We start from the raw sequence: 11,854 nt of genomic DNA, 5'->3' as shown, positions 1-11,854 counted from the left end.
CAACTCCGTTGTGAGGCTAAACTCACCTACTCTCCTTAAGGTAAATAATATCTTTTGGTAAAAAAAAAAATTATATAAATAAATAACAAGATAATTATTATTAACATTATGAAAATTTTTATTTCACTTTTGAGTGTATTTTTTTAATTATATAAAATTTAAAATGCAAAATAAAATGTTTAGAGTAATAATATAATAATATAATAACAGTAATAAATTTGTTTAGTGTGAATTCGATGTGCCATTTACATGTGCTTCTCATTTGGCAAACACACACGAGAATCTTTGTCAATCAAAACCCGCGACAAAATGCTTTAACCACGGTTCAAAATTAACCCCAAATCAAAGCTTAAGCTTTTAACCACGGTTTACTCATGCTGTTTGGATTTAGGAGAAAGAACACAAAACATACGTTACAAAACCCAGTTTCTCAACTCTCTCTCTCTCTAACCTCCACACCTTTGCTTTAAACAGACCAAAGGCCAGACCTATTTTCTGGGCTTTCGTTGTTGCTTCTGAAATAGCTGCCTGTTTGGTTTCCGGGAAATTTTTTTTCCGGCAGTTGAACTCTCTCACTTTCCCGGGACTGGTTGCTGTGCCCAACACTCTTTTTCCTTGGCTGCCTTACCCAATCATCTTCTCATGATCCCATTTCGCTTGCTGAAGCTGGTGTGTGTAGTTTTCTCCTAACCCTTGTGTTTTCTGGGTTGATTTGTTATATTTTTTTTTTGGGTTTTGCTTTTTACTTGGAATTATGGATGTTTGAGATCTGAAATTGTAGCCCTGCTGGGTTGTTTGATTTGGTTGAATGTATAAAGTTTTGGTTTTAGCAAAAAAAGTTTGGATTTTCATGGTTTTGGGGGTATTTGAGGCTGAGATTTGATCTGGGTTTCGAAAATTTAGCTTGGTTTTTGTAGGGTTGTTGATTTTTCTGGATTTTGGAGATGAAGATTGAGATGGGTTTAGGAGGAGGGGTTTGGAATGATGAAGATAAGGCCATGGTTGCTGCAGTTTTAGGAACTCGAGCTGTCGATTACTTGATTTCGAGCTCGGTTTCTTCGATTGAGAATTCGTGTATGGGGATAGGGACTGATGAGAATTTGCACAACAAGCTCTCGGATCTTGTGGAGCGCCCGAATGCATCGAATTTTAGCTGGAATTATGCCATTTTCTGGCAGATTTCTAGGTCCAAGTCTGGGGATTGGGTTTTGTGTTGGGGTGATGGTTCTTGTAGAGAGCCTAAGGAAGATGAAGAGTCCGAAACCACGAGGATTCTCGGTCTTAGGCTTGAGGATGGGACCCAGCAAAGGATGAGGAAGATAGTGCTGCAAAAGTTACACAATTTGTTTGGGAGCTCGGATGAGTATAATGGTGCGCTTGGATTAGACCGGGTCACTGATATGGAGATGTTCTTGCTTGCGTCGATGTATTTTTCATTTCCAAGAGGAGAAGGGGGTCCTGGCAAGTGCTTGGCATCTGGGAAGCATGTCTGGCTCTTGGACTTGTTGAAATCAGGGTCGGAGTATTGTGTTCGATCGTTTCTTGCCGAGTCTGCTGGAATTCAGACCATTGTTTTAGTCCCAACGGATGTTGGTGTAGTTGAATTGGGTTCAGTGAGATGCATAGGGGAGCGATTGGAGTTGTTGCAGTCCATAAGGTCACTGTTTTCTACACAGTCCTCGCTCTTGAGGGCCAAGCCAGTGGCAGGTGTGCCGGTGATTGGAAGGAGGATAGATGAAAATGTCCAACTAACTAATTTGAGCCCTGTGGAGAGAGGGGAAGTAGTTCCCAAGATTTTCGGGCAAGATTTGAACTCGGGGAACTCAGTCCGGCCTCGTTATAGAGAAAAACTTGCTGTTAGAAAGTTGGAGGAGAGGTCGTGCGATGTGTACTCAAATCGAAATAGGATTGCATTTTCAAGTCCCCGAAATGGTATTCATGGTTCAAGTTGGCCGAATATTCATGATGTGAAACATGGGAGCCCAATTGAGATGTATGTTTCTCAAAGTCCGGTGAATAATTTACAGGAGCTTGTCAACGGGGGCAGGGATGATTTTTGTCATAACCTTTATCATCCACAGAAGCAGGTGCCACTGCAAATTGACTTTTCAGGGGCCACCTCAAGGCCTTCTGTGGTTTCCCGACCCATTGTTGTGGATTCTGAAAATTCAGATGCTGAAGCTCCATGCAAGGAAGACCAGCCAGGCACAGCTGATGAAAGGAGGCCGCGGAAAAGGGGTAGGAAGCCTGCAAATGGAAGAGAAGAACCACTCAATCATGTGGAGGCAGAGAGGCAGCGGCGTGAGAAGCTAAACCAGCGGTTTTATGCTTTAAGAGCTGTTGTTCCCAATATATCCAAGATGGACAAAGCATCCTTGTTGGGAGATGCCATTGCTTACATCAACGAGCTCCAGGCGAAGCTTAAAGTCATGGAAGCAGAGAGGGAGAACCTCGGTGGCACTTCAAGAGATGTGTCAGCTTTGGGGGCTAGCTCAGGTATGGAAATTCAGAACCAGGCACCTGATGTTGATGTTCAAGCTGTTAACGATGAGGTTATCGTAAGGGTGACCTGCCCTTTGGATTCACACCCTGCATCAAGAGTCATCGAAGCATTCAAAGAGGCACAAATCACAGTTGTTGAGTCAAAACTTGCAGCAGCAAACGATACTGTCTCCCATACTTTTGTAGTCAAGTCTCAAGGATCGGAGCAGTTGACGAAGGAGAAGTTGATTGCAGCATTTTCCCGGGAATCCAACTCGCTACAGTCACTGTCATCAGTCGGGTAGTGCGAGAACTGCAGTTAACATAATCCATAGGTATATACTGAAGAATCCATTTAAAAGTGTCTTCAGATGTTTTTGATATACAGCAGGGAATCCGAAAAGGAATAGCATTGCTATCTAGAGTTAGACAAATAACTACCTAATGACCAAGTAGGGAGCAAAATTTCTGTGATTATTTTATAGCATACATATTTTGGTGTAAGTATTCTTGCAAGGTCGATTTCATTTGTAAGTTTAATCGACCCTCAAGTTGTTGGTTATGAAGAAGCTGATAGATTTGTTTTGTTTCTTAAATGTTAGTTTCATTATTTTCCCTTCATTTGCATCTGATCTATCATCGCTACTGTTATTTTTACTGGATGACACTGGTGTTGTATAAATGTACTATATTCTTCTTCTGTTTTGTGAGGGACTAGACGAAAGTTGTACCCAGATTCTGCATTCAAATTCGATTACATTGTTCAGGCTTTAGGATCTCTTTTTTATTTTTCCTTTCTGGTTTGCGAATCGATATGGTGGGAAATTTTGTTCCCATGGCAAGGTAAATTTGTTCTTCCTGTGGACAGAAAGTTTTGAAGGCTTCCTCGGTCTTTCTTTGCCTTCGTTTTTGGTTTACCTCCTTCTAATCTCTTCTGACTGCATGTGAAACTACGAACTAGTTTATTCTCTTCTTGCTCTGCTTCCAAATTTTGGGTCCTCTTGTTTTCTCTGCAGGGATTGTAACCCATTATCTATCCCCTCTCTGTATCTCTGACATCCTGATGATTTGACAAATGACCTGATGTGAGAGATACAGAAAGGGAGATAAAAATCCGGTTGCACCCTAGATTTTGCTTTGATTTTTGGGGATAATTCAGTAGAAAAAAAATAAGAAACGTGTTTCCCTGTACCAACTACCAAGTAATTTCTTTTACCAATTCTTCCATATGGAGAAAATAGTTATGTCAAATTAGAAAATGTCAATTGGTGGGATGTGACAATACGTGTGAAGTCTTTGGGTCCAGGGACAGCAACGGAGGTGGACTTTTATTTCTTTTTTGAGAACTCAGAGGTGGACCTTCGGTATACATATATTTCATGCTTCTTGCATAATTGAGATAACATGGGATTGGTGTGCCTTCACTGCTCTTGTCGGCATTTTCCTCGTTTGTTCCTGCAATTGTAACTGCTGTCACGGGTACCTCGATATGCTTTTCACAACGGCCAGCTACTCGAACTATTTTTGAATTTTTTTAAAAACCTTTTTTTTTTTTTTTTTTTTTAATATACATCCACGTTGGGACAAGGTTGCTTATAATTTGAACGCATAATTTCCAGTATATTAGACATTGATATGTTTTGTCGTTAAATCTTTGATCTGGGATCCAATTTCTAAGACTTAATAGCCAAAAATACATTGGAACGTAATAGAATTTTCGATCTCGACAAGCCAAGTGAGGTTTTCATACATGTACATGAAAAGGAGCAGAGGAATAGATCCTGTTCTCAAATTCTAGGCCATCGCTTTTTATAGTTCTCCTTTCTATAAAGAAACTGAGGCATCTCAAAACCTTTACCATAACAGAATTTGAGAGAAAAAGTAAGAAAAATTGAGGCCATGGTTCCAAGAAATCAACACACACATACACACACATATATATAATTACCATAAAAACTCAATAGAAGAATGTGGTGCATATGGTATGTGCATTCGACAATTGGCTTGACCAGGGAGGCAGATTATGACAGAAGCCATGTTCTCCATGTGTGCTCAAAAAAAGGCCAAGGACATGAAAAGTTAAAGCAAAACTGAGAGAAAAAACAAAAGCAATGACATGGTGGAGAATTTTAGTATGCTACTGGTTTAAGGTATAACGTTCAACTATGTGTTGTTTTGGTGCATGACATACATTAGTGCACAATAAAATTTTAAAAACGTTATGATTAATCACATTGAGAACAAACAATAATAAAGAGAAACACTCAAACAATCTAACACTTATGTGCAATAATAACATCAAATGCCATCTTCCTTGGTTAGGATTAGGAGTTTGGATAAATTTGAACTCTAAAACACAGACACACCCTCCCACTTTTGTGCTTTATGTGCCTAATTTTTTCTATTTGGTATATGAAAAATACGTATGGTTGCAAATTGCAAAAATGCTAAAAACATGTGGTCAAAAATGGAGGATTGACAACAATTGCAACTGCCCATGTGTGGTTTAGGCATTTGCAGTGTTTGCTTTTGCCCCAGTTTCGGAACTTGCTAGCTATCTGGCTTCCTCAAAGTCAAAGTATTGAAACTTCCAAAATAGCAAAAGTATGTTGTTTTTGGTGTGTGTTGTCGTTTTATTAGAGCATTTAAAGGGCAGTGCATGTCATGTGAAGATCGTGGTGCATGCATGGTTAATGTACGGATGAGATGAGGGCCGGGAGATAGAAGAGAACTTGTGAAAACTTTCATGACACGATACATGCGATCTATGTGTCTATTAAACTCGTAAATTCATAATTTAAAAGTTAAATTGGTGAAATATTTAAATGAAGTTGGTTTATGTAACTCTTCTCTTTATCGCTCTCAATCATTATCATTAAAAGAGCGATTAGAAATTTTAAAAAACCGTAATTGGCAAGTTTTCCTCCTAATTATATGGTTCCACTTGATAAAAAGAAATGGAGCCTTCCCAATTCCATGGTATGTGTCCTGGATAGTCGTAGCATGGTACTGCATGACCATGACCAGTGAAGAAGAAAATGTATTTTATATATATATATATATATATACATACTGTATATAATAGATATATACACACGATTATAATGTTATATTATCAAGAGAACGTGTAGCTTGATTGCATGCCTACCACTAGTCCACAAGTCCATTGGTTGAAAGGAAAAAAGAAAGTGCCGGAGATAATGAAGATTTTGACAGATTTTATGCAGACTTTTAGCAACTAAGTTGTTACTTGACAAGCAAGTTCTAAACTTTTAGTCAATAAAAATCTTTATTAATACAAATATCTGCCCAGTTAGCGTGTTTGAATTGTTTCCAGTCTGAAGAATAAAAATCATTATCTTGATGCTAATTACATTTGGAATATAAAACGGAAAAAAAAAAAAAAAGCAATTTTCTTTTGAAACCAAACAAGGAAAAAATTTGACCCCAATAAAATACGTAGTTTGAGTTCTCACGTAAAGAGAAGAACACAATGGCATCTCGTGCGATATTTTAATGTGACCTTATTAAGATCAAACTACACCAAATTTTCAACTTTCAAAGAGTTGGTCGAGTAGAAAGCGAGAAAAGTTTGAAACCATGAAGAGAATGTTCGTAAACGACCATTACATTTTCAAAACTAACCAACTTTGAGATTGGAACATCAATTCATAACCTCTTAAACTATTCTTCAAAATAAAAGTAAATTTTACCCTATTATTATTTCTCTTCTCACCCAACAGATCCACGGTGACGGCTTTTCTGAAGAAGTCGAACACTCCATTTCCATCAGTTAGGCCTGTAAATTGGGCCAGACCTGACCGGCCTGGGCCTAAGAAGTGAGGTCCCTTGCCCTACCCGACCCTAAACTTTTCTCCCTAAGAGTAAAACGGGCCAACTCAACCAGGCCTTTTATGAGATATTAGGCCCAAGTCCAACCTAAATGCCGATTCAATTCGAGCCTATAAATGGGCCGCCGGCCCAACCCTATTTTGGGCCACAATATTTCTTTATTGAACTCAACTAAATATTTTTGGGAACTTTAACGAAAAACTCCCGATACTGTTCACTTTAACGAAAAATCACATTTTTACACTAAAAAGTCAATTATGGTACTATTCACTTTACCCTTTATTTTGTCTTTATTGTTAAAACTCAAAGTTTTCAAGCTATTTTCATTGGTTTTCCTAATATTTTACTGATGTTGATAATTGAACCTAAGAGCTCTAATTCAATTTTATACATTACCATTCAATTAATAGTCTTAAATTGTTAAACAAATTAATTAAACCGTACAGATAAATAAGCTTACACCAAATTAATAAATTTTCATGCAAGTGGCCCTTTACTACGGTGGTGAAGAGGAGTGTTGTTCTTACACCATGGCAGAGGTTCAAACCATGTCAGCTTCCTACTCTATCATCTAATCTAACAAATCTATTGTCTCACCAAAAAAACAAAATCATTATATCTGGCCAAATTAGGCTCGACCCTTAGGACAGAACAATGGGCTGGCTCATGGCCTAATATGCAAGGCCCATGCACTACTCATTTTTTAGAAAAGGCTTGAATAAAGCCCAATTCTACAATCTAGCCGGGCCAGCTCAGAGACATTTTGAGACGAGAAATATTGCATTTAGTTATGACATGATTTAGGGTTGGTTTGGTATTGTTGTGCTTTGGAAAAAAAAAACTGCTTCTGCTATGCTGTGAGAATAAGCTCATTTTTGCTGTTTCACACTTTCATTTTTTTTTTTCACCCAAAACTATCAAAATAAGTTGCTTTTAAGTGTTTACCAAACACCTTTTTGAGCTTAACTTTTTCTGATACCCACTTTTTATAAAAGCACATCAGTACCAAACCAGTACTCAAGGAGGTGAAAATAAGCTTATTTTTGGAGATCCCTAAATGGGTCAAAATTTTAAAACTACGTAATGGAGACAACATTGCAAGCTGAAATACCTTAACCACGAGCGAAATAAAAGAAGCCTAAATCGTGAAAATAGAGTTTTGGCGAAACAATAAGCAATTGTAGTGGAATTGAGTTTTCTATAATTGTCTTTCACTTATTTCTAATTTTAGAATCTCATCTATTGCACTACTTTTAATTTTCTCTCACATTTAAAAGTTGGAACTCTATCAAACAATGCTTATTCGAAGCAACCCATCCTAAACCATATTTATTCTTACGTTTATAAAGTTTGTTGATGCACAAAATCAGTGAGGACTTTGGTACAACAGAAAGTGTTAAGTTTGTGACCTTCGCTAGATTGTTCCGGTCACTAGTGTGGATAAGTATGTAAATGGATAGAGACAGGGAAACAAACACAAGATGTACGTGGTTCACCTAGATTGGCTACGTCCATGGAGTAGAGGAGTTCTCATTAATTGTGAAGGGTTTACACAAGTACATAGGTTCAAGCTCTTCTTTTGTGAGTACTAGTGAATGATTTAGTACAAATGACCTTAGGAAATATTGTGAGAGAATGATCTCTATTTATAGAAGAGAGTTTCTAGTTTCATTCTGACATTGACACGTGTCGTGTTGTGATTGGCTTCTGATGTTGACACGTGTCGCGCTATGATTGGCTTCTGATGTCGACACGTGTCGTTCTATGATTGGCCTCCTAGTTGGAGGGAAACTTTTCTGGGTCCTTGACGATATAACGTTGACTGGTGCTCAGTAGTTTCGGGATTGGACAAGTATGGTACAAACAGTGCTCCCCTAAGTTCCCAAGTGAGGGAAGCTCCTCGGTTGAGGACTTGCAAGATCCAAGCCATTAAGTAATCACGAAACTTCTAAGTACCGAAGTGTGGTATCATTTTCACTTGCCTTATCTGTCTCATATGTAGATGTGGCATCTTCTCTGGAAGTACTTTTCCTCCATCCAGGGGTGGTATCTTTAACCGATGAAGATGCACAAGGTAATGTATCAATTTCACTTGAAGCTTACTTGTAGTTTCGGGCTTGGTCAAGTGCGATACAAACCCTATAGTAGGAGTCCCCCAAGTCGCCGAGCTAGGAGATTTGTCGAATGAGGTAACAGACAAGGTAAGCAATCAGATTTTCAAGCAAGAAACCTAGATTGAAGGTTCGACTTTGGCTTCCGGTTGATTGTTCTCCTTCTCCTTTTGTCGTAAACAGCAACAAAGATAAGGAGAAGCAAATGGAGAATAGATGATATGAGATACTTTTGCTTTTGAAGAAGTAACTTTCCACAGGCTTATTCTTGAACTGGGTTTAAGGGTTTTCTGGTTTCCTCCAGAGTATAAGGCCGACTCAAGAATTTGAGGGTCAAAACAAGTCCATCAAATCTAAAGAACGTTCGACCCTGATGATATGGGATACTTTTGCTATTGACAAAGTAGTGGATGTATCGGCACGTGTTCTGTTACGCTTGTCTCCACATGCTTCCATGTATCCTTCTCACTTGCCCTATCTGTTCCTCAGGCAGATGTGGTATCTTCTCTGGAAGTATAAGATATTGAAGATGATTACTCGAAAGCAATGCCAGGTAAGTAATCAGGCAAGAGGTTCTAGGCAGTCAGTTCCTGACTAGAAACTTGATTCTAAATGCTGACTGATTGCTCTCTTTCTCCTTGTCTTGTAGGTAAGAACAAGGCCAAAGGAAAAGACAGGGAAAAAGCATGACATGGGATACTCTTGCTTTTAACCCTGATGATATGAGATACTATTACTCTGGTGTGGCTTGTTTGCAGAGGTATTATCGGGAGGAAAAGAAGCTGAGTATTTCGAGAGACTCTGCTGAGAGTGCCCTCTTGGATGTGAAGAAAAGTTGAGCATTTTTTTTTATTTGCAGGTTTGCCTGGCTGTGGAGGATGAAGGTCAACATATATAGGAGTCTCTCTAATAACAAGTAGTAGTGCTATTCCTTTACCCTTCTTTGTCATAGCAATGTAGTGAGAGCTGCAATCTTCACGTGTTTTAACTTTGTCAGAGCACTTTGAAAAAGTGGTCTATGGTATCTGGAAAGCTGATGTTGCGTGTGAAGATTGTAGATAAGTTTTATCCAAGGAAATCTGGCTCTCGAAGTTCGGAGAGCGGTGCCTCTTTGATTTTCGAACAAGCAATCCTGTCAGGGATTTGGCTTTCGAGATTCAGAGAACGGTGCTTCTTCGATTTTTGAGAAAGCAATCCTGTTGGGAGTCTGACTCTTGAGATTCGGATAGCAGTGTCTCTTCGATTTTTAGAAAGTAATCATGTTGGGAGTCTGGCTCTCGAGATTCGGAGGGCGGTACCTCTTCGATTTTTGAGCAATTAATCTTGTTGGGAGTCTGACTCTCGAGATTCGGAAAGCGGTGCATCTTCGATTTTTGAGAAAGCAATCATGTTGGGAGTCTGACTCTTGAGATTCGAAAAGCAGTGTCTCTTCGATTTTTGAGAAAGTAATCCTGTTGGGAGTCTGACTCTTAAGATTTGGAGAGCAGTGTCTCTTCGATTTTTGAGAAAGTAATCCTGTTGGGAGTCTGGCTCTCGAGATTCGGAAGGTGGTGCCTCTTCAAATTTTTAGCACGTAATCCTGTTGGGAGTCTGGCTCTCGAGATTCGGAAAGCGGTGCCTCTTCGATTTTTGAGAAAGCAATCATTTTAGGAGTCTCTTCGATTTTTAAGAAAGTAATCCTGTTGGGAGTCTAACTCTTGAGATTTGGAAAGCAGTGTCTCTTCGATTTTTGAGAAAGTAATCCTGTTAGGAGTCTGGCTCTCAAGATTCGGAGAGTGGTGCCTCTTCGATTTTTAAGCAAGTAATCTTGTTGGGAATGTTTTCTCGAATGTGAGTAAAGGTTATGCATTTTTGCCAGTCTGCCTTGCCACAGAGCATGAAGGTTGACACACATTGGGACTTTCTAGTTATCAAGCAGTGGTGCTATTCCTTTACACTTATGGGTAATAGTAGGGTAGCTGGACCTTCAAAATTTATGTGTCTAAACTTTGTCAGAGATCTTTGGCAAAGTTATCGTTGGTACACGAAGAGCTGATGTTGCGTGTGGAAAATGGTACCTCTTCGGAATCTGGAGAGTGGTGCCTCTTCGATTTTTGAACCAACGGCTCTATTGCCCTTTCTTTTGTAAGGGCACCAATTGTGTGCAAGAAGTACATTTAGAGAGTTAATGCTTGTAGGAATTTTCCCCTTACTTCAGAGATTTATTGCACCTCATTTCTCCTTCATCAATTCTGAGAATGTCTGGCCCATCCGACCGTCGTTTTGACTTGAACTTTGGTGAAGAAGTAGCCATGCCTTCTCAAGACAACATATGACGCCCATCTTTCTTATCCCCTACTAGTCCTCTTACCGTTAGGGACTCTGTGATGAAGAATGATATTACCACTGCGGTGGTGGCCAGGAATCTTCTCACTCCCAAAGATAACAGACTACTTTCCAAACGGTCTGATGAGTTGGCTGTTAAGGATTCTCTGGCTCTTAGTGTTCAGTGTGCAGGTTCTGTGTCTAATATGGCCCAACGCCTATTTATTCGAACCCGCCAAGTTGAATCATTGGCGGCTGAAGTGATAAGTCTCAAACAGGAGATCAGAGGGCTCAAGCATGAGAATAAAATGTTGCACAGGCTCGCACATGACTATGCTACAAACATGAAAAGGAAGCTCGACCAGCTGCAAGAATCTGATGGTCAGATTTTACTTGATCATCAGAGGTAGGTTTGTGGGTTTGTTCCAAATGCATTTATTGCCTTCGTCTTCTAGGGCTGTACCGCGTAATGAAGCTCCAAATGATCAACCTTCGATGCCTCCTCCTTCTGGGGTTCTGCCTAGTACTGAGGCTCTGAATAATCACCCTCTGGTGCTTCCTCTTTCTAGGGCTCTGCGGACTGCTGAGACTTCTCCTGAGCAACCTTTGTGAAGGCTCCCTTTTATTTGTTTATTTTGATTCATGTATATGTACATATTTGTAACTTATCGGAGATATCAATAAACAAGCTTTGCTTCATTTCAACGTATTGTGTTAAATACACCAAGGTCTTCTTCACTAAGTTCTTTGAATTTTTCCTTTTGTTGAAGCTTGTATGTTGAAGCTTTGTGAGTGAAGCATGTAGGTTGAGGTAGTGCTCCCTTAATTTCCCGAGTGAGGAAAACTTCTCGGTTGGAAACTTGAAAAAATCCAAGTCACTGAGTAGTCGTGAGACTTCCGAGTATCAAGGTGCAGTAGCATATGGTAGGAGTCCCCCAAGTTTCCGGTCGAGGGAGTTAACGAAGGAGGTGTCTTGTTAGTAGCCAAGTTTCCAAAGTAACAAAACTTCACCATTTTCCTTTCTAAGTGGTAGCCCAAAACTCCTCCTTCATATATATTTGTTATGAAAGTTGTTAGGCCCAAAGAAGATGAGGCCTAGGCAATTT

The 11,854-nt window shown here is 39.5% G+C and overlaps 1 protein-coding gene across 1 annotated transcript; it reads left to right on the top strand.

The window, feature by feature from the left end:
- The first annotated feature begins 405 nt into the window (after window positions 1–405).
- LOC126629563 (transcription factor MTB1) lies at window positions 406–3,102 on the top strand. The gene has a single exon (XM_050299642.1). It carries the CDS (start codon window positions 945–947, stop codon window positions 2,784–2,786), a length of 1,842 nt encoding a protein of 613 aa, XP_050155599.1. The 5' UTR covers window positions 406–944; the 3' UTR covers window positions 2,787–3,102.
- Window positions 3,103–11,854: the final 8,752 nt, after the last annotated feature.

This window comes from Malus sylvestris, chromosome 7, assembly GCF_916048215.2.
Source record: "Malus sylvestris chromosome 7, drMalSylv7.2, whole genome shotgun sequence".
Lineage (NCBI taxonomy): Eukaryota > Viridiplantae > Streptophyta > Magnoliopsida > Rosales > Rosaceae > Malus > Malus sylvestris.
This window is presented reverse-complemented; position numbering and strand designations above follow the sequence as displayed.

What these genes read in the sequence shown, in the direction of transcription:
- LOC126629563 (XM_050299642.1), top strand. Translation starts at nt 945, where the DNA reads ATGAAGATTGAGATGGGTTTAGGAGGAGGGGTTTGGAATGATGAAGAT.